We start from the raw sequence: 23270 nt of genomic DNA on the forward strand, positions 1-23270 counted from the left end.
CAGTTTCCTTTTTTCCGCCTGACATTCTGACGCCATCAACAAGCAAGGGAGTTCCTAGTGTCCCCTCTCATTCGTCGTCGGTAGCTGCAGCTGTCCCCTTGCTTATTTTGAACGGACAAGGGTCTAGCAGTTCGCCTCTTCTATTGCACAACCGTTACAGGCGTGCCGAGGAATATAAGGGGGTATTTTTGTGACATCCCTTCCTTCACGGCGAGCAAACGAACTCCCTTTCTTGTCCATATGGCGCCCTTGTCTCTACGACATTCTCTGTCACAAAGACACTTGGCGGTCAAAACCTGTGTTGTCGATCACGCTCAAATTCATGTATGACTTTCAAATTTGCACCTTCAAAAGCTGCTTCGAAGCAATTAGTATGAACCGAATAGTGGTATTTTGGTTAACTGGAGTCATATTCAGTATCCTGTGGTGCATGTTACAACAACCTCTTCCTTCTTGAAGAATGAGAATTGCGATGTTGCGTGCTACAACCACCTTCCTGAACTCTGCAAGACTTGGCCGCATCTTTTTCGCGACCGTCTAGCGATGACACGAAAAACTCCCAGAGAAAGGAATGACACAGTGGAATACTCAAGGAATCCTGAGGCGACTGGTGCAAAAACGTGTCCCGATGGAAGTTTGTACACGCGATCCCACTTCTCACACCCCATACAGTTTACGAGTGAGACACCACTAGCCGTTTTATTCATATTGCCCGATGCTTTCCGTGGACAACTGCTTTTGCTGTGGCTTTTATGTATTGCCATGACTTTGTTAGCCACGTTGTGTTGATTGTTGTGCTTTCTACACTTTCCACTTCTTTCCTTTTCCATTTGTCGCCATTTTTCGTGACTCTCTTCCTCGCTTCTTGCATGGTATTTCACTTCGTCTGTCGTGGTTCCTCCAGATACATTTATGCATTTAGCAGGCTGCTATTGGTGGCATCTTGCGACGCCTTCCACTGAGTTTATGGATTCGAAATAAAGTGCCTTTTCGGGTGCACACGGCCATGGTGCTTTCGACGAAGAAGCATTGATTCACTATGCCGTCCCTGCCCGCCTCGCGTCCTCTGACGAGCCCTCGGCCTTCTGATTCCCAGTCTCATTATCCTTATTTAACCATTTCCGCTCCGGGACCGCAACGAAGTGCGACAATGTATCCTTCCATCCAAAAAGAACTCGACGCTTCAAGCGCCAGGCAGGCTTGGCTTGCCGAGTCACCTCCTACGAATTCATCTCCTGCAGAGGATCCTCCAGATGCCATGACTGGGACAGCGTTGGGAACTCGCGGTGTCACATCCAGACGAAGACACATACACAGGATGACACGTTCGCGAAGATATGACAACTCGACATTCTTCCCTGTTGCTCGAGTTTTGCTTGCGGCTACGATTCTCGCTGCGTGCGTGGTAGCTCTACGGCTCGTTTATGTAACCTGCGTGCTTGGTGCGAACCGAGCCTTTTCACAATCTGCGATTTCAGCAGCACGGTCACTCACCGCAATGCCTCTATCTTCTTTCGCTCCTGCACTGTCTGCCCGGCTAGGGGACAGAATCGTTCCCGGCCAGCGCCCTCGGCAACTCGCAGACACACCGCCTCGTGACCCTAGCGACGGCTTCCCTCATAACGGTTCTGTAATCTGTCAGGCGGAAGAGGGGTCTGGCGGAAACAGATCACATCCCCAGGGAACAAGCGGAGGGACGACGGCAGGCATACACGAAGGATCGCTTGAAGCCAGTGGCAGCAGCGAATACCAAGAGACGCCGCAAAGTCGTCGCCCACGCCGAAAGGCAGTCCGAGAACGGCCAGAAAGGGAGGTGGAGGACGGAGATGTACGACGCTCGGAAACAATCAAAACACCTATTGAAGGTTCGTAAGTTGTTAGATGTTTGTGTGCTTCTTCCTGCGGCTGTGCGCGGTAGTCTAAGTTCAGTCAGGAGGCGCTGTGAAGGCACCATGTTCCTTAGTCTGCTGTGTTTACCTCTGGACCTGTTCTGTTTGGTTCCTCGATTACCGTACCCGCTCCTGATTTATCACACTTTTGGTACCTCATCTACAACAAAGCAAGATGCCGAGCTCACTTCCCAGGTGACTAAATCATCTGTCATGTGTTTTTTCCTCTCCCTTGTCATCACGTCGGATACGCTCTGGCTCATTCACTGTTTTTTCGTTACTTTCCGAGGTCCCCTATTGGACACCATTCCCTACTTCGATTCCCCCATTTTCTGTTCGCTGGGCTCTGCCAATTCTAGCGATTCTAGCGCAACTCTGTATATTTTGTTTGAGCATCCTCGTTCGTCTCCTCATCCTTAAAAAACAGAGTATCCTTGTCACGTACTCTTCGGTGCCGCCCGGCCATTGAAATGTGGTGTCCGCACATGACTGACTTGCGCATCGATGTCCATCGCATCTCGCACAGGTCAGGGTGAGGCTGCCGTACGGCACGACAAGCGCCGGAGGCAGCAGGCTGTGAGCGAGGCAAAAGAAGATGAAGACGCTGATGAAGCAGAACATGGCAGGAAAAAAAGGAGAACAGAAGTTGAATCAGAAAGGGAGAGTCAACCTTCCATGGCTCCAATGTCCGTCCACGCGTACGAAAATGTATCCAAAGAAAAGTTTGAGTCCCTGATTGTTCGACCAGGCGACGTCCCTGGCCGTAAGTCACGAAACATGGGACGTACTGTGGAGTGTTCGTGAGCAGAAGTCCTCGACAAACATCTACGGGACATGCAACAAGTGTTCAGTCACATAATCTTGACTAACATCCGATTCTTGGCAGACCCGCCTGTTAGCGGCTCGATTTGCGTCCCGCGGATGATGTAGCGTAGATGTCCAGAAAAGCTGTGGTAAGCTGAAAGACTGGAACTGCTTCAGACGGTGTCGAACTACAGGAAATAGGTTCCGGATTACGGCGCTCGAGCTGCATAGAGCTGAATGTGCGATCGGTTGATCTAGTGCGAGTTCGTCTGCAATACAAAGTATATCTCTGCTTTTGCGTCGTAGAATTCGATATCCAACCAAGTATCTTTGAATCTGCCGCACTCGTGCCAAGCAGCACGAACACGGTCTCGTTTTGTGTGATGAGGTCCGCTGTCTGCCTTACCCTTGTTTTCCACCATTTGTGGACTTTAGTGCCGCGCAAATCCTCTCTTCGCATCACTACTACGCACCCTGACCGTCCAGTGTTTGGACTCTATTTTCCTGCTTTCTGTTTTGTATCCAGGAGAGCAACTGGTCGACTGGTATCATGCGCAGACGAAGGTTATGAGGTGGATGACTACAAGCATAACCAAACGACAGTGGGGCGTCGCGGGACAGGCGCGCGACAGCTCCGCACTCAGTACAGTACTCCGCCTTGCGGCGAGGGCTATCTTCGTGAGTACGCATTTCAGGCTATTGCACAATCGTCTACCACAGTGTCCAGATCCATCTGTGGAAAAGGTGGCCATAGCTATGCACAACCGATTGAAAGGATGCATTAGGCGGAAACTTATCAGGGGACTCGGTGAGGAGGTAGCTTTCTGTTTGCCTCAAATCGAAGAGGTTCTGCTGCAAGTGGCAGTTGGCGCGTCACGAGGGGATCATGGCCCCATCACGAGCGGTTCGATGCGGAAACCAACGGCAGTCGCTGTTGCTTCACTCTCCGAACAATTCTACCAGGGAGTATGGCGTCGGATAGTTGGTAAGATATGCGACAGAATCATCATTATGCTACCGTGGTAGTAATGCGGCAAGACAGCAAATGAGCAGAGCTGCTTTCTTCTGCCTGGCGTCGTGATATAAACAAATAGAGGAGGCTACGACAGAGCGTCTCAACGGCGGCATGAGCACAGCTGAACGAATTTCAACAGGCGTACGCAATCGGTACAGTGGTCGTCGATAATATACGTCCACGTAGACGACTCCACATGTATGCCGGCAGAAACCCAACCATCATGTGACCCACGGAGCTGCATGTTCATGTGTCTGGTCCCCATGGTCGAAGCAGGCTTTGCATGCACCCTGCATACCATTGTCGTGCTTTCATGACTTGAAGCGTGTGCCCGTCCCTCATACTACCGTATTTTGCCCGGCTATGTCGCGAGGCTGACGGCCTATTCACGTGTGCATGAACCGGACAGATTCAGGCATGCGGATCAATAAATATGTCCCCTTCTGTGTTGCTGTCGGATACCTGAGCGATCAGTGTACCAGAGCGCAAACCGTTTAAAATAGCACGGTGCATAGCCATCTTCACGTTCACCCATTTGGCTACTAAAATGCATCTCCCAAAAAGTGGTGCCTGTAAACGTATATTTAAGCAGTTGGGGAATTATTCATGTACTTCGTGTTCCCCTCATTCCTCCATTCACCTCTGCTGTCAACCGCCTGCGTAATACAAGATGATAAATGCAGCAGCCGTCTGTTCGATATTTCCAGATACGTCCATCAGTTTCCGTTAACCTACGTATGTGCGTTGTCTGATGTTTTACGTGTTCCCCTCCATCTCCTCGATGTGACGGTAAACGCAGCCAAAACATCGGCGACCTCAACGAACTACGGATGGGGTCGTTCAATGTAACCCACGTGACCACAAGCATGAAGTAGACAGTCACGTGCCTTTTTCTATGGACGAATAGATTGGATGTGCGTGTTGGGCATGCACGATTGAACGACGGCTAGTTGACTTACTGCTCGCGCAGGGCTGCAGGATGAAGAGTCTGTGTGACTGTGCAAGTGAAGCTCGGGCTACCCGTGTTTGCATCCTCATATGTATCGCTGTACAAGACTGGCGTGCAGCCGAAAAGAAACCAGTACCGCACCACGGCTTCGTCACGGGCGTTGAGCAGGAGCCCTGAGTAGCGGAGACGTCTACCAGAGCGTACCAACCGACGTAAAGGGCCTTCTCTGCTACGCAGGAACACTCCTCACTGCGACACGGTCATAGCGACGCTGACAGCGAAACAGCTGCAAGGTGGTGTGGCGGCCGGATGTTGGAGAAGACGTGCTGAAAATCCAAGAAGATGTCGGAGTCTCGGTTGTGGGACACGACGAGTATATGCACCGCCCTTCGTCGTTTCCCCACGTCCCTGCAGTGTGCCAGGTCTCCCTTGAACTACACGTGTGTATTAGTATGCATATGAACGTATGCTGCCGTTTCTGGTTTTCTGTTTGCAGATCTGGGCATGCGTATGTCTGGCAGGCAACCGTTGCTTGACATCAGAGAGTTTCTACGTAGGCACCCAAATATATCTGCCGGTGAGCACCAAAGAAGCAGACGACGGCGAGGCAACAAACTCTCCAGACGAATGGAGAAAGAGCGCTCAAATATCAGGAAGATCGGAAGAAATACACTGCGGACTGGCGGTCGATCTGTTTTTTGTGGCCTCGTTCAACTGGACTGCTGGTGTTCGTGGCGTTGTCAATCGGTTCTTCTTCGGGGAGCATAGACTGCGGCACGGTGCACTGCCGTAGCATGCTGTTTTATTGTATTCAACTTCCTTCACTGTGGCTAGGAGTCTGCATCAATTTTAATTTCATGCTTCCGTTTTGTGCTGCGTTCTCTGTGTGAGTTAAAACCTTCCAGTATATGCGTTGTCTCACGTCTGCCTGCAGCCATCCCAGAGACCTCTTTGCTAAAAAAGGCAATCAGAGAAGCTGAATCAGGTCAGGCGAGATGCCGAAACACCCATAATCGCATCTTGTGCTTTCGGTGGCCAACATGCACATGAGCGTTCCTCTGCAGGATTCTTTATTCACGGGATGCATCGTCTCACACCCCGACGTCACTGCCTTCAAAAGTCTCAGCTGTGTCCGCAGTCACTAGGCTGCACACCTGTGGTTGCTCTGGACTACTACGTACTCGCTTGCCCAAGTATAGCAACGGCGGCCTCGAGCCCCTGCATGAGACGCGCATGGACGTGTGCATATGTATTCCTACACACAGCATGAAGGAGGTTTTCTGTTCTGGCATTCTCAATTTGTTCCTTCGAATACCCGTACGCATATGGGTTCCGGTGACCTAGGGTTCGAGTGGTTATAGACAAACCGAACCTAAGCAGGACCGTGACAGACCCGTAATGAATTCTTTCTCGTGATCAACGCCTTTAGCGTGGCTAGCGCGAGGCGTGTAGTCCACTAGGTGTCCAGCTGCGTAGAATGGGTCGCAAACACGTCACTGATTCCTGCTCACGAATCGATATACTCTGTGGCCCACGTTTGCACGCAGATCAACTCGGAGCCGACGCAAGACCGTCTACGCCACTGAAAGCCTCCACCCTGCAGACGCGTGAGGATTTGTTTGCCCTCGCGCAGGAATTATTCACCCCCGACATTCCCTATACAGGTCAGTTCTCTCATGCACTGCTGATGCCGCTGCCGCTGAGACTGTTGACGCCGAAAAGCCTTTTGTCCCGATGCTGTTGGCCTGGCTTCCTTGTACGTATGGGACCGTTGAAATGCGACTGTGTCGAACCGTGTCGACATTTCGTATAGGTACATTCACGGCTTAGATAGGTAGCTTCTGCGGATGAGAACATATTAGGAGGCTCTACAGAGCGTATGCTTCCCGCTGAATGGAAATGTCAGATCCGACCTGGGTTGACGTGCCTGAAAACACAGATAAATACACGAACACACTTGTCTACCTCTACGCACGTACACATGTATAGCCAGGAGCATCCATGATGCTGCCTACAGAACCAGCATGATGAGTTTCGATCGTCCTTGCGCATGCCCACCATACGTTAGCTAGCCCAGAATGTCTTCGGCACGTTCTCTCATTCTGTCATCTTTTTCTCTAAACGTCTGTGACGTGCCCTTCCATACATTTGACAACGGGTAAAAATCCTGGATCACGTCGTCGCCTTTACAGCTCTCTCTCCTCCGATGCGTTCCCCTGATGGCGTATTCAGCTTGCGGATGTTGCGATAGCCAGGTATATTGTTTTATTTCATTAGATATTTTTTCATTCCTTCATTAATATGTGCGTGTGGCAGCGGAAGGTACGGGTCTGTCTAGTTACGCTGGTATGTCAACATCTCTTCACTGTACCTTAACCATATTGCTGTGGGATGATCTTACGCATAGCGGAGCCTTCACACGGCTGGGATTCATTGCTGACGCAGTTGGGACACGATCTACGCTCTAGCATCACCAGGAGTCACCGGAGTTTGGCGCTGCAGAGAGATACAAGAAGCATGGACGGCTTACTACGCCATGTCACGCGCGCGTTAATTGGAATCGCGCGGACGGCATATTTAGCTAAGTTTTACCCATCCTTGAAGGTGCACCCCATCGTTCTGGAACTGCGGGTGTCAATCCTCACGGTGTGGACTTCCCTTCAAATATGGAGCTCCGCTGGTGAACGTCTTGAGGTTCTGCTACTACGCCACGGCCTCACGGCAACGGCGCCATGGAGGCAACAGGCAGCCAACGAGTCCGAAGGCGAAGTGCAGTCGTGGGATCGACTTCAGCTTGTTGAAAAAGGTGAGCATGTTGCGACACGTCCCAGCTAAACGATACACCACTCCGCCGAAAGACGAAACTACTGAACTGCAGAAGCTGGGTCACCGGGATACTTAGGCAACACGCTGGTCTTTTGATTACAGCCGCTACATTCCTACGATGCGAACACGCACACAAGCACAGCCGAAATGGCGCACTTGTGCGTGACGAAAAAGAAACCACATTCAGAAGAGACAGCTGAGTGCATTATGAGGTGCAGTCGATACTCCTAAACGATTGCTGGATGCCCTGTCTGCCTGTATCATATGCAACGTCACTACGTAGAGGATTTTCGCATTTGACGCAACGCCCGTATGATTTAGGAAGGTTTGCTGACACCGGAAACATAGAGCACCGCGAAAACAAATAGTGGCGTGAAACCCGTCCTATGGCGAGGCTTCACGGGGGGAAGAATGAGCTTCGTCGTCTCGCCAACACGTTCACAGGCCTCCCAAGAAGCAGGAGCAGTTGATGTCCACGAGAAAGCTGTGGACCCGTGTGATTCCACTCACATCAACTCGATGCCTCGTTCATCCAACAGTCACGATGAGCTTATGTCCAGACGTTGGTAGTGACGCCTGGTCTTTCAGCCAAATCCCACAGATGATATGGGGTGACGCTGGATGCGCCGTATCCTCTTTCGCTTTGTAGGAGCTCGTAGTTGTTGTCCGGACCTGTTTATCTGAAACGGCGGTAATGCATGCATTGTGTGTATCTGGGTTTTGTACACAGCGACGCAGTACGGCCTCGCGAGGATGCAGCCACTGAGGATCATTCTTGAATCTTTTGAAAGTGACGAGGAATGGCAAAGAGGTAGGGCTTCTTCACATGCAGAGACACACAACGGGACATCGCCTCTGAAACCAAGAAAACCCGAAAGCGGAACTGAGCAAACGGAATAAGGAAGACGGATACAAGACACGGGGATGCTCACAAGCAAACCAGAAGCTAGGACTGCATGTGGCGAGCTGATATCCCGCAGCAACTGTGAGGAGGTTGAATGAAAGCCAACTGAGGAAAACGCGTATAAAACGAGAACTGAGCAGGCGGTCACGAAGAAGCACACCACGGTGAGTTGGTAACCCGCAGACATGTCGGTCAACAAACGGACACAGTGAAACCGGCAAAAACGCGACAGACAACAACGAGTATTTCAAAGGAGAGATTCGCTCAAACGATTGGTAACACTCGACGTACAACAGTTGCATGGCGCCGAATGATAGCTGCCAAGTGTATCTGGATAAGACAACGACGATTCAGCTTCATCTTGTTGTCTTTAATACCGTCTCAAAGGTGACAGTCAGATGTCCCTGCCTGCCGTGCTTGCCCTCGGTTGCCTTAAATCCCTGCCGTCTGCTTTGTCTGTCCCTTTTTCCGTTCGCAGGGCTATACGGCAGAGAAGGACCGGAAAGGTTGAGGCAGCTGCTGCTCTGCATCGGAGGTACGGGAGATACAGCTGCCCTGAGTTCTCCTGCATATTTGTTCCTCCCTTCTCGCTATCTCCTCTCGTCGCTGGTCCCGCCCTCTGGTGTTCTTTTTCGGTAGGGATAAACCCGTCCATATCCACCTGAGTCCCGTTCCACCTCATCCCTCGAGTCCGGTTGCATCGGTAGCCTGTCGCCCACGTTCAGTCCCTTGCTAGCCATCTTCGACTGCATCCTTAGAGGCACGTGTGAAGTGCTGACAGCTGACGCGCGACTGCGACACCGCCGGTGCTCAACGACTCAGTTCCAAGCCATTCACAGTTTCCGCGTAGGGCATCTGTATGCTCGCCGTCTGCGCCAGACGAGAACTACATCGTTGAGCCGTTCTTTGGGTTCTTCGTTCGCTTGCTTCTGGGGACTTGCATTTTATTCTTGTGCCTAGTTCCTGGTCAATTTATTTGGATTGGTGCGCCTACGTCTCGCGCATGTGTTGTGCTATTCGCGTGTACTTTCCTGCTGTCTGATTTCCTTCAAGTTACGGCGGGAATCGTCGCGTCTCTGCTGGGGCCACGGGGGAAGCGAATGACTTACTCCACCATGCACATGCAACGACCGAGTAAATAGAAGGGAGCATTGCGGCAAAAACCGGAAAACAGTGGTATCCGCAGAGGAGTGTCTCGGAATCAAACACATAACCAAGGCTCGTTGGTGACTGTGAGCAATTTGGTTTCATGTGATCCATAGGTTCGTGTTGAAGTTGGCAGTGTTGTGTGAAGCCTGCGAAAAGGCGACACACGACAATGAATAGTTCGAATGTGGTAGACGCGCTAAAGGCTTGTGAATCTAGTGAATAAATGGGCGGCAGCGAAGAACACCGTCATGTGAATACTGGTCAGGAAAACAAATACAGGCTCATCTTGTTACCTCTCGCATCGCTTCGAAGATGACGCGTAAATGTCGCCGCTCGCCGCGGTTGCTTGAGGCTGAGTGATATCCCTGTCGTCTGTTTCGTCTGTTCCTCATTCCGTTTGCAGGGCCTTACGCCCGAAAAGAACCGGCGATGTTGAAGCACCTGCTAGTTCACAGCGGAGGTACGGGAGATACAGCTGCCCTGAGTTCTCCTGCATATTTGTTCCTCCCTTCTCGCTATCTCCTCTCGTCGCTGGTCCCGCCCTCTGGTGTTCTTTTTCGGTAGGGATAAACCCGTCCATATCCACCTGAGTCCCGTTCCACCTCATCCCTCGAGTCCGGTTGTATCGGTAGCCTGTCGCCCACGTTCAGTCCCTTGCTAGCCATCTTCGACTGCATCCTTAGAGGCACGTGTGAAGTGCTGACAGCTGACGCGCGACTGCGACACCGCCGGTGCTCAACGACTCAGTTCCAAGCCATTCACAGTTTCCGCGTAGGGCATCTGTATGCTCGCCGTCTGCGCCAGACGAGAACTACATCGTTGAGCCGTTCTTTGGGTTCTTCGTTCGCTTGCTTCTGGGGACTTGCATTTTATTCTTGTGCCTAGTTCCTGGTCAATTTATTTTGATTGGTGCGCCTACGTCTCGCGCATGTGTTGTGCTATTCGCGTGTACTTTCCTGCTGTCTGATTTCCTTCAAGTTACGGCGGGAATCGTCGCGTCTCTGCTGGGGCCACGGGGGAAGCGAATGACTTACTCCACCATGCACATGCAACGACCGAGTAAATAGAAGGGAGCATTGCGGCAAAAACCGGAAAACAGTGGTATCCGCAGAGGAGTGTCTCGGAATCAAACACATAACCAAGGCTCGTTGGTGACTGTGAGCAATTTTGTTTCATGTGGTCCATAGGTTACCTTTAAAATTGACATTGCAGGCGTCGCTGTTGTTTGCTTCTACTCCAAACAGAAAAAGCTGCATCCTTACCTGCGAGCTCCGTTTCTCCACCGGAACCCCACGATGATCATGCTTTCACGGAACAAACAAAAGAGTCAGTGGAAAACGACGAAAGCGCAAGTGAAACCACAGGTGAGCTTCAAGGCGGTCATAGTCGCCTGCAGCACGAGCACGTATGGTGCGACTCGTTAGGTTCGACGATTGCCTCACGGCTACTGTGGTCATGCTTGTCCGTTATTGCCAACCCCTGCATGCGTGATTTTCTCCTGTGTAGTCACCATCTCCTCACACGAAGACTCATCATGAATCCGCAGCCCTAGTGCCTGTTGCATGCCCCCAAACGATCACGCTCTGTGGCTCATGGCCATGCCCGAGGATGCGGACTGTACGAATCAGCCGTAGACGGGTATCTACCAACAAAACTGGCGTTTGAACCATACTTTCACACGACTCACTACAGTGTGTTCAGTGCTGCCTCTGTACCATTTCGTGGCACTCCGCCCATCACACACTTTCTTGTGCCATCGCTGGGCCATCATTTTAGATGCAGATTCTACAGTGTCATTGGATCACGGGCTTCAAACCCAAGACGACGGCGCTACCCTAGACCAGGAGGACTCCATCGCACTTGCGCCAGAAGATCAGCGTAAGCCATGTGACAGTAATGTGCCGAGTGCGTAGAGCTGCACTACATTCTTTGAAGTACATGGAACATGTTTTGAATCTCAAAATGCTGTTCGTATCAGAGCCATGTCCATTTCAGCATCCGACATTCACACGCTGTCTCTTTTGGAGGCATGGTACACACAGTACCAACCACTCGAAAGCACGTCGATATATGTCAGCTGGATGGTGCGTTGTGGTGGTAACACGGTAGCCTCCGCTGCCGCTAAAGTTGTTGATGAAACCCATGGGTCGCGGCGACGCGGTCAGGCAGCCTACACAGTCATGCCGAATATACACGTGGAGGGTGTGGAGACATCTGCAGCAAGAAACAGCGTGTCACTATATTATCTACGCCCTTGTCTATTTCCACGTACGCGCTGAGTGGGGCTTTTTCCATCCGTAGACTCAAGAAAACGAACAGGGGTATCTGTGACCTGCGTTCTCGTTGTTTCTCGTAGGACATCAAATGCCTGTCCTGAAGCCGGCGCTTGAAACTCAACAGGCCGCAGAGGAGGCCCCATCCATGGTCGAATCAGATAGTCACGCCGGTATGGTCGAGACGTCGCGAATAGGGTGCACGCTCATTTGGTATCCTCATAGACCTGAACGCAACAGGGCTGTTCCTTGCTAAAACGCGTTCGGTGGCTCTTCCGCAGCCCTTCTGCCTGGCACACCCGTGGCTCGTCAGCGATTCTGCCTTCTTTCTCCTTCAGCGCTCGACGTTACGTCGGAGATGCCGATACCTGATGCACTGCCCGACGACGCGTCCGGCAACGCAGATACCGTGATGGCCGACGTCCAACCTCCCGATGAGGCGGGTAAGGAACCAACACGGATCAGCACTCCTCGCCAATGGGTTTCGCGCTCACGTGCACTATGTCACGCTGACACATGCATCGGATAATTCTCCGCTGAATCATGGGGAACAGCTTATTTTGCACGTTCTCCGTACAAACTGCTCACGGTTCTGACAATGAACCATATGAGTACGAGGTAGCACTCGAGTATACTTCGCCGGACCGGATTCGCTAGCCTCTGCGAAGCCTCTGTTTGCGTGTCTGCCTAGACCTTTTAGGCGCACACCGTCAAACGCTGTCTGCACTCGCGCTGTCGTCATAGCTATCGCCACCTCGATCTGCTTTCTCCCACCCAACCATCCCCCCGGTATTCCCTGCGTTTCATTTATTTTGCGTCTTCCGTTTCTCGCTCAGTCTTCTCACATCCCTGGGCAAGTCGGTAAAGAGGCGTTTATCAGTTCTGGAGCTGCTCCAGGGCATCAGCATCCGAGCTACCGTCGATGCCTTAGAAGCAGCGCACCGTCCATCAGTAAATCTATCTCTCGCCCTCACTGTGTGTCGCGATTTTGTCCCTCTCGATCTAGTCCGGTTTGCGACTCGACGGAAATGCGCGAATTCGGTTTCCGTGTGCTGAGTTTCGTTGTTATTCTCCGGCGTCTCCGCCATCAACAGTGTGTACCGAGGATGCGAACCATTGGTGGCTGATTACGTCCCGACGTTGGGATCGCGTTACTGGCACCCACGTCTGGTGCTCCGAGACTGCCCAGTGACTTTCAACATCCCTTGCAAATGTGGTGCGCAGCGTGGCCTGTTCATAGGCGAGTCAGACTGGATGGATATGTCACACTGCGTCGTGCAAATGATTTTTTGTAGGAGATGATACGCCCATCTGGATACCGACGCCAGCCGACCACCAGCTTATAGACGAGGCACTATCCATGCTCGAATCAGATGACCACGAAGGTACGGCAAAGTCTTCAATAACAGTCGCTGCGTTCGGCGGCTCCCCCCAGCAGCGCTGATCGACAGAGGGATTTCCTTGGTTTAGGCGTATATTCTGTTACTCGTTTTGCCGCAACTCCAACGCCGCTGTTTCGTTCCTGTTGTTATCTTCTTGTTCAGCGTTCGAAGCGGCCCTGGAAGCAGCCGTCAATGAACTTTTCTATGGCGAGACGGACGAGTCGTAAACGAATGTGACACCGACCAAGAAGCTCAAGATGAACCAGGTAAGGAATCTGAACGACGTCAAATCAAATATCTGACGTGTTTCGTATTCATGAGTACAGGCGCACCTAGGTTCGAACTCACTTTCGTCATCTGCCGAGACGTCACACCCATGCTTTAATACCACATGAACCAGCGTTGGTTTGCATTCATTCAGCTCAGTTCTCGGTGTATGCGTAGATGCCGATGCACATTCCGTCCTACCCGAAGTACGAGCTTCTTGCAACTCTTCTCTCTCTTTTGCTTGTATTGTTCAGTCGCGAAGGACAGCGTTACCGACTCTCCCTCTGTCATCACTGCCGTCTTTCTTCTCTCACAGACGTTTCTTCCGTTAAGTTGTTTTACTGTTCTTCGCTCTGTATCCAATCGCTTCACTATTGTTTTGAGAACTCCGCCAGAGTGAAGGTTAAAATTTCGGCAGTGGCCTCCGGGGTATCAAATCTCGTTCCTTCGCCGCTGCACTGTACGTCACGCATAGTGACTGCGGCGTTCACTGTGTGTTTTTCTACTCCTTCAAAGGCTACCTATACTGGTTTTCATCTTCGTTTGTTTGTTTCCCCTGGTGCTGTTGTCGTCCGTTCTTCCTCGTCTACAGCTTTGTTTAGATAGGCGAACAAGGTGGACAGCAATAGTCCAAGGCCAAAGCGGTTACCGGTAGTGTAGGCTTGCAAAAGAGTGTCCCATATGAAAGCGCACCAAAACCACCAGAGCGGCTATATCGGTTTTGGCCTGTCTTGCGCGGGTCATTAGGCAAAATGTGCGGATGTGACTTCATAACGTTGTTCGACGTCATCTAGTAAGTGCTTCAAATTCATCACACACTCGCCTTCAGATGAGTGGGCTCTCTCAAGAACTACCAGATATAACCGAGCGTTACATTATTTTGCTTTGTCGCTTTGCCTCTGTCGTCACTATGACAGCAAGTGAGCACCACCGTGCTGTGCTGTGTCTCTGTCCCTTTTCATTCCCGTGTTTTTGCTTTTCCATTTGTCAGATGTTAAAACAGCAGTTCGTATATAGTGTTTGTGATTCCACATACGGATTACCAGCATGGTGCTACTGCTGATTTGAAACACTATGTATGGCTATTAGTTGCTCAGATAGAGCCGATAGATCGGTTAAGGGTCTCCTTGTATCATATTCATCCTCTCGGAACTTGTCGTTTCGTTTGTGTATTGGAACCGAGTATATTAGTTGATGTGTCGCAAGCGAACGATCTCTGCTCTCTAGTTTGCTCCCTTGGGGATACTCACCACGGTCTCTGTTGCAGTTCTGCGCACGCTTTCCAACACAAAGATCTAAAAATGTTAGGACTCACACGTGCAACTAGCCTCCCTTTTAGGGCACGTATGATGGACGCTCCAGCGTGAGTGTAGCGAATACCTGGTGGCTCACCCTCCCCGGGGCAATGTGCACGTAGCGACGTACAGGCGGCTCACCTTGACCTCAACAAATTCACCTCATTTTGTCCGGATTTTGAACTGGTCTCGCATACGTGCCCTTCGACTTCTACAGACGTGGGCAGACGACAGTAGCTCACAGCGCGTACCCGAAAACACCGTTGTATTGATGGTCAATGTAGTGACTGTATCTCATAGTCCTGAACTATCCACCGTCTCACTGCCACCGGCCGACTTAGAGAGCTAGGACACATGCGGATCCGGGTGGCCTGGTCGCTCGTTTGACCGCCATGCAAATTACGTTGGGCAGCTCCGAGAATGCGTTGGTTAGTGGCGCGCCCTTTCAGAGGATGACCACGGCTCCAACCATTAAGCTGAAAGGACCTGAGTGCTGGCACAACCAGTGGCGCAGTGACACTCACTCGTTCTGTCCGCTCCACATGCAGGCGTCTACGTTGTCTTCACCATGTTGCCCTGTCTTCCGTCCTCAGCTGCGCCACCTTCCTCGTGGGCTCTGGCCACCTCGGAACAGTCTGAGCTGGCTCTAAGCAGGTTCCAGATGAGCCGGTTACGCCTGAAGAGTGTGCCAACGGAGACATCGTTGGAGTCCGTTCTCGCGCATATCGCGACTTCAGACCTTCTTCTCGGTAGAATCGCTTCTCTGCGCGAAGCGTATCCGGAACTGGAGAGTCACATTTTAGTAGAGCAAGCCAAAACACGCATTCTTCAGGGGCTGAAAGCAGCCTGGAGCAGCCTTCAGGTTGGAGAGGCTTCAGCGCAGAAGCTCAGAACGAAGTTGGTGGACTGTGTCAGTCGTGCATATGCTGACATCAGAAAAAGGCAGCCTCCGAGTTGGATGGCTTGGGCCTTCAAAAGAGGGTTGACTACCTCCAGAAACGTGAGGAAATGCAAGAGGGGATCATCTGCATTCCAGTGAAGAGAAGACGGAAGCTAAAAGCAGTCATATGCAAAGGGGTAACGTTAAAGCACTATGTTTAAACTTTGCACCTGATATGTAAATGCTTCCGTAGACATGCAAAGAATTCTACTCAAGCAAGCCATTAAGCTCCCGCTTTCGTCTACCGACGTCAACTGGTAGGTCTTATTACGTAGCGGAAAGGTACTGCATTGCATTCTGAACAAGGTTATATCAATTAAGTTCAGGTGGTGCTCTCTCGACGCTAACTATGATATCATGGTGCGAAGGGTACACAATACATGCCGATGGGTAATGGAACCGCACCAAGACAAATCGCTTCTGCATTGACAAGCAATGCCAATGGGACTTCATGTGCAGACCGCTTGAGTGAATTCCCCTGCAGCTACCAATGGACTGTGGATCCTACAGGTATCGGAATATGGAGGAGTACTGTAGGGGGACGTTAATGTAGTAATTGCGAGAAGCATGAAGGGGGTTAGAAAGCGCGCCTCAAGCATCTTTGAGGGATGAATAAATGATGCGAGTAGTCAGAACCAGGTGGCCGTGCTCGTCGAGTTATACTGAGTGGCGAAGCGAATATGGATCCTGACGACAATGCGGAATGTTTGGATCGCTGTCGAATGACACCCTTGCAGACCCAGGACAAGAAGACTCATGCATGACCACGTGAATACAGGCGTTGGATGATCAGGCTGTTTCGGCTAACCGTTTCGGTTAGCAGTTCAACCGTCTGACCGTTGTGGTTTCAAAGATTCCATTACCTTCTCCGCTGGATTCGTTGTTCGCTGTGTGCGCATTGCCTTGACGGAGGTAGTGGCGTCAAGGTAAAACTGCGTTGTCGCATAGATCGCCACCCTAGTTTGATGTTAATGTGGCCCCTCGACATCTGAATGAACGTGCGGGTACTCGAGCCTCCTATTACTACGTCTAGCGGGCGACGCTTGATTACTCTGTACTTTTGCAGTCCACAACTAACCCCATCATGCCGATATCGGTCTCCTAATCTGGAAACACCCAGCGGTGCATATCACAAGATGCGATGGCATGAAACAGGGAACGAGGAATGACGCACCGACTCCCAAAGCACTATAACCCAATAAACCACATTCTCGTCACGCAAAACCCACACAGCTATGTTTGGAGCTTATCCGCTTAAATGATATGGATCTCTGATCATTTGTCACCACTCGGTCGTGTTTGTTTTTCCTTCCGTACAACTGAAGATGTGATGTCTTCCGCAGGTTCCAGGAGCATCCTCCATGTGTTGTTAGGTACTAGTGCGTCCGCGACAGCGCCTGGTGAGCTTGCAACCGAGGCACTGCGCAAAAGCTCACAGCTCGTCGCACATGTTAAGTCTGGCCTTCGTGGGCTGGGTTTGCCAGCTCGCTTCGCATTCACCTTGCGCTACTTTGTAATCACTTGTCTCTTCTCCAACGTCGTTATCGTCGGCGGTGCAGTCCGCATCAAAGATGACTGTCGGCAGTCTATATATAGCCCCGTTCTGCATACGAGCAGCCGCTTTGTTCGATGTAGCAAGGAGCCAGGGCACCGTGGAGGCGTAAATCGGAGCACTTTTCTTTCACGACGGGAGATCGCGGCAGGGTTGGTTGGGGTGTGTTGTCGCTGTCACGGATGTTTCTGTGTGCCTGCTATATCGCGTTGTGTCCTGTGGTATTTTTGTTTAACCGAGCTCTAACCTCGTCTTTTCGCCAGGTTGACTTTTTGTTTGCTGTGTGCACTGTACAGAGGATCTGGAGGCTTCTCTGGTTTGAAGTTGGATGAGGGTTTGCTTTTAGACGACGTGATGGCTATGATTGACAAAGAATCCGGCACTGGTAAGACGTGCGGGTTTTCGAAAGATCTATGACAGTCGCACTGCCTCCTGCCCGTAAGCTATCGGCCAGTAGCGTTTGGCAGGAGACCTGTTCGAAGGTGCCTGCATGCATGTGGAACCTGTGTCAATATCGTGTTCATTCTCGCATTATTTTGAGTGAAATCAGCTTAGCTCCGTTAAGCAGCAATTTGTCCGCCTTCTCCATTCTTTTTCTTCGCGGAGCACCCTCGTCGCTGAAGCGGCTGAATCATCTCTGGAATACGAGGACGAATGTAAGGGCGATCCGGAAACGCCGATGGAGGCAAATAGGTGTTCAACCGTCACACGCTCAGCGCATCCAGACATCGATTCATATTGCTTAATTGTTGATTTCCTGCATGATTAGTCACGTGGTTCCTGTTTTATGCTTTCTCCTGACCCTTGTGTTCCATGTTGACATCCAGTACCAGGCGGATCCTCTCCAGCACATTCAGTGCCATCACCTCCAGATGAACAACATCTCTTGGATGAGTTGATTCCCTCTCTTGACCCCCAAGACGACACTGGTAAGACAACACATCCTTTTCAATAGTGGCCGCAGATGGTGGTGTAGAATTTGGGGAACTCAGTGTATCATTCTTGACTTTGAACGGCCTTCGAATACTGGGCGTAGATCTTCCTCTCGTTTACGTGTCATTTTGTTTTCGCCTGCTCCATATTTCGGGTTTTTTCCTGTCTCCCTCAGTCCTCTTCCCCGTATTCCAGCTTGCCGTCTGTGTTCGTTCATTTGCTAGCCTACCTTACTGGCTTTCGTGTCAAATGGACCTTCCTTTCCGTCTTCTCTCAGCGTTCTTCGATTCTCTTCGGTTACTTGTACCTCGGCAGTTTTGAACACTCGGTTACCTTCAGTACAGTGTATTGTTTTTTGTCGCCACTTGAGACCTGACGTCAGCCCACGTCTCCGGTGATGTGATGCCCTGCAAGTAACAGGTCCCCTCTATGTTCGACTTAGTGGTGCTGTCACGTTCCACACCTTGCCTCGGAATCGCGTCAGTCTATTTCTTACTGTGTAGTGTTATTCACTGGAATTCCCGTCACATGCTCCCGCATTTCCAGCATTTGCTGTGTCTATAGTATTTTGCATCTTGTTCATTGCTGCCTGGCAATTGTCGCGCGCGTTCGATCTTGCTGCAGATCAGCGCTAGCTGTGGAGTGGATACGTGCAAAGGCGCAAAGGAACGGACAACGAGTGACCAACATAATTAGAAAGTCTGGCCAGATTTTGACCAAGACAATGTCATCTGCACCATAGTCCTCGACTTCTTTGCGACATTGCAACGCGTCAACTGGGGGACTGCGGGGCATGTTGGATGCTGTTGGTTTCATGGGAAGGTAGCGCGAAACGGTATTGTATTTTTACAACATTGGATCCCCATGTGTATGGCGGCACTGTCAGAGTCGTGTTTGACAGGCAGATTCTTTAACGTCTACTGCTAGTTTCTAACTCAGAGGGACAATGGGCCTATTGTCTCGCTTGCTCGTAGTTTGTTCCCGACTGTTTTTGTCGTTGTAACCTCCCGTCAGCTGTGTCTTATCCACCAGTCGCAGTTCCAGTACCACATTGTCCCATTTTTCGCGACTGCGTTAGTTGATTGCGTAGCGCCTTCCCTGTTGTCAGCAAACAACACAGACGAAAACTTAATTTTGCGAAGCCATTTGCCTTCCCGTCTCGAGATTCTTTGCATGGCGTTACATACAGTATAGTATGCAGATACCTGCATGTGTCTGCCGTACAGCAGACGGGCTGAGGAGAGCCCACGTCACACGTGCTGCAACACTCGAAACAATGTAGTTAAATGGGATTTTAGCAGTTTCCTCATCTGTTCGGCGCCTTTGTCGCGACATGGCAAGAAAAGAATCAATAACAGAGGGCGTCAGACTCCGCGCACCTGGCATCATCAATCATCTGCCACCTAACTTCAAAGAAAGACCACAACGGATCTCTATCTTGTCGGCATCACACCACCGGGCCCACCTTGGGGCATGTAACAGATATTGGGATTGTCTCTTCTGCGAACCAGTGCAGTATGCGAGGACAGGTATTTTGGATCGGCCGCTGTAAAAGGAATCACAACACCGGGTGGTGAGCGTTTTCATACCTGCACTGGAAATTGATAAGGACAGACATTTACTCAAGCGGTATGGTGTGATTTGTCTGATGGTGGCATATGTCCAGCTTGGCGAAATCGAATCGGTATAGTCCATTGCAAAAACAATCTTATATTTCCGCCATGCCTAAGATCCTCTACACCTGCGGCCGTGAGGAGCTTCCGCTGGGATATTTAACGTCACCGCCCCCCCACATCCTACCGAGCAACGCATAGGCAAGAGAGTCAAGGATAAGCCGGTGTAGCAGTTCATCACCTAGTTGAACTGCCTGGTGAAACAGATCAAGTAAGGCCGCTCTCGAACTACACGGTGCAAGATGGCATGTTGCAAGAACGAAAAGCAATTGTTTACTGAATATACGTGATAACCTCTAATTCCCATGTATCTGGAAGGGCGAAAACAGTATGTGAGTCTCGTCTACTCCACGCCAAACCAACTGTTGAAGGAGTGCAGGGGGAACATGAAGCTAAGGAAGAAGTCACTACTCAATATAAACAGAAGCCGAACGCAGGGAAAACGAGCATGGGGCAGATCGACGGAAAGCGGATATGTGGCACAAAGGGAAAGTATAGTGGTGACCGAAGGAGAGAGACGCCAAAAGGAAGGCAAGCATGCAGTTGTGAGAAACTGGGAAAGCGACCATTGTCGCTGCACATAGGCGTGGTTGTTCGAGACGAGGGTAGCAGCAGTGAGGAGAGCGAGCAGGATAACAACAGACCTTTACATGTCATGAGGACCGCGCTAAGGGGCGACGAGCTCTGCAATTACGTTAGATAGGAGACACGGTGCTGTCCAGCCATCCTTGTCAGCTCAACGGCGCCGGCAACCGAAATCTCCGGCTCGATTGAATTATTCTTGTTTTTCAAGGTCATTTGCACGGCATGACGTTGGTGGACGCCCCTGAAGAAGTGCAGAATGGGGAATCATGAGCAGAACACCACAGGATATTGAAACATTGAGAACTCTGTCTAGAAGAGACAAAACCAGGTGCAGAAGCTATGCGCAACAGAAGAGGGGAAGTGGCCAGAGCGCGACAATAAAGCGAAAATGGGACGAAACAGCAACACTCGAATCGCGCCGTTGACAAAATTCCCTTTCACCTCTTCGCCGCACACAGAAAAACGTTTTCAAGTTCAAATGGATATGAGCAGTTGAGAACACACAAGCGTAGAGGAACAGGTGCACGAAAAAGTCGGGTTAGTGAGAGAAGGCACTTGCCGCCCACGACGAGCAGAGAGCGAAACATGGGAGACTCAAAAACAGCAGGACTTATAGCGTGGATTCTGCTGATGCTTCATTTGCAAGGCAGGGGTGTCAACTCTGTTCTGGGAGAAAACCGGACGCCATATCGGAAGGCGGCAGCGGTGTGCTGAAAAGCAAGAAGACAGAGGAACAGCCGTGGATGCTCCTGGATGTCTGAGGAGAACCACCTACTGATCTAAACTACTGTCTTCACAGAACGACGGGAATGTTGCTGATGAGCCCAAAGTTCAGCCTGAGTTCTCAGTCATTCATCCCTGAGAGAATCGCTTGTGACTACGGTGGCGTGGCCAGGAGCGGCCTTGAGCTTCCTAGCACCTCATTTACATATTTATATCGTGCCTCAATGGTCCATCTTGGAGTGCTATGCAGTGTTAAAAGACTCTGAGCACGGTGACAAGACATGAGAGACAGATCAGAGGAAAACGAACTCAAAACCGGAGAGAAGGGCAGTTGATAGGAACACGGAATGGATTCTGTCTTGCTCCGGGAGCACGCGGGTGTGCTTAAGTCACCACTTACATTTTTACCTTCCTCGCCTGAAGTCGTCTTACACTTCAATTATTCTGCTGTGGTTCTCTGCGCCTTTCGCTTTCTGCCAGACTCCCAACATCTGCCGCTTGGTATGAACGTGTAATAGCTCGGCTCTGTCCGTGATGTTGGTGCTGGAAGGCAACTAAAAAAGTGGCATGGAAAAGCTCTAGGACTGAGTTCCTTACAACTCATCCTTGACAGGCGGTTGGAGGCTATCATCAGATTGTGACCTCCGTCCCAGCTGGACAACTGATGTCAGCGAACCGTTATGTAAAATAGGAGTTTAGTTCAACATTTTTGGTAGGCAATGCTGCGATGACAGTAGACAGACGGAGCGATAGTGTTACGACTACACCAGCATGCCTTGGTGCTTCATTTATTGTTGTTGCCATCCCTGAGGAAGACAGCACATGAATCTGTAGTTGCGGATACCTCATATAATCAGGTCGATACATACGCACATAGTATGTGTAGTGCGGTATTGCACGCAGAGGTATTTCGTTCTTCCGTTTCATGAACTGCCCCTGGTATGCGTGGCCTTTATAAGCGTCGTCTCATCAGACGCGCACTCATCCGAGTTGGCAACGCATTCATAATTGGGACATGCGTCATTACGGGGAATGTTTAGGCTTTGCCAGGGGTGCAAAGGTCACAATGAATAATGCCTTTCAGAAAACCTAGTACAAGCGTACCTCTCTTTTCGTGAGACTGGTGTGTGTGTCTTTGAAGCATCCGTCACTGGAACAAGGCGAGAATTCGACATTACAAGCGGAAGCCTTGCACCCAGCAGTCGGCCCCGCCTGGGACTCCTTCGGCGTTAGGCCTTTGGCAATAAAGGTGCTGGCAAACCGCGTCATCGCCGGTGCTAGTATTCAAACTGAGGTGCACGAAGTCAGGCCACCGCGATCTACTGCGTCACAATATTCATCTCGGTTGTATGAGGAACGCAACGACTTACCCACGCCATATTAGCGGTCGTTATCATGAATATCGCGATGATAGGATTCTTGCTTCACATGTGCTCACATGTTGTTCATGTCTTTTTTCTGTTCGGCTGCATCCACATGCCGCTTCAGAAAATTTACAATAGCAATTGTTCCCTCCTACGCCACCAGTCCCCGACCTCAGCGTTCACGAAGACCCTGAGGAACTCCTGGTGGTCGGCCCCTGCCACGGCAAGCCTGACTGTGATCTAGTGTATTCAGCAGCATGCGATGCATGAGTCCGCATGACGGCAGTGACTGAACCGAATGCAAAATAGCACACAGTTTCGTGTTGCACAAAACCCATTACATACCAGGTGTCGGCCGCAGTGACATCTGCCGGCTGCGTGTTCTGTATGATTCTTCCTTTTTCTTCGTTTTCCCATCACGGAGGAGTCCGCCCTTTGTTGAGTGAAAATATCAAGAGCGTACCCCTCTTCTCTTCTCTTCCTGGTTCTCGAGGTGAGTGCGACGACGACGATGTTCTGGCAGATTGCGTCACCTCTGACCACGGCAAAATTTAAGCTTGGCTGCGTAGGACGATAAGTAGAAGCACGTCGTTGCGTTCGTCGCGTAAGGTGCGAAATTGTTGCAAGCTTGAAGTCCCACTCCTTTCTTTCTGACACAGTGTCCACGTTCTGCCAGGTCTCACTTGACGACACTCCGAATGTTTTTGCCCAGCGCAACAAACGCACAATAGTGAGTGTTTTGTTGCT

The 23270-nt window shown here is 50.8% G+C and overlaps 2 protein-coding genes across 2 annotated transcripts; both read left to right on the forward strand.

Annotated features, from left to right (window-relative positions):
• Positions 1-1039: 1039 nt before the first annotated feature.
• Positions 1040-14458, forward strand: TGME49_257910 (hypothetical protein; the record flags this gene model as incomplete). Its single annotated transcript, XM_018781157.1, has 17 exons — positions 1040-1865; positions 2416-2652; positions 3220-3678; positions 5154-5210; positions 5592-5642; positions 6205-6321; positions 7065-7463; positions 8214-8294; positions 8866-8922; positions 9940-9996; positions 10781-10900; positions 11313-11414; positions 11893-11982; positions 12148-12252; positions 13105-13194; positions 13354-13457; positions 14051-14458. The coding sequence occupies 16 exons, from the start codon at positions 1040-1042 to the stop codon at positions 13416-13418; spliced, it is 2913 nt and encodes a 970-aa protein (XP_018636992.1). The 3' UTR covers positions 13419-13457; positions 14051-14458.
• Positions 14459-15321: 863 nt separating this feature from the next.
• TGME49_257810 (hypothetical protein) lies at positions 15322-18813 on the forward strand (the record flags this gene model as incomplete). Its single annotated transcript, XM_018781156.1, has 7 exons — positions 15322-15615; positions 16178-16226; positions 16517-16619; positions 17037-17066; positions 17542-17630; positions 18073-18174; positions 18803-18813. 7 exons carry the CDS (start codon positions 15322-15324, stop codon positions 18811-18813), a joined length of 678 nt encoding a protein of 225 aa, XP_018636991.1.
• Between the last annotated feature and the right edge of the window lie 4457 nt (positions 18814-23270).

The sequence above is a fragment of the Toxoplasma gondii genome, chromosome VIIb, assembly GCF_000006565.2.
Source record: "Toxoplasma gondii ME49 chromosome VIIb, whole genome shotgun sequence".
Lineage (NCBI taxonomy): Eukaryota > Apicomplexa > Conoidasida > Eucoccidiorida > Sarcocystidae > Toxoplasma > Toxoplasma gondii.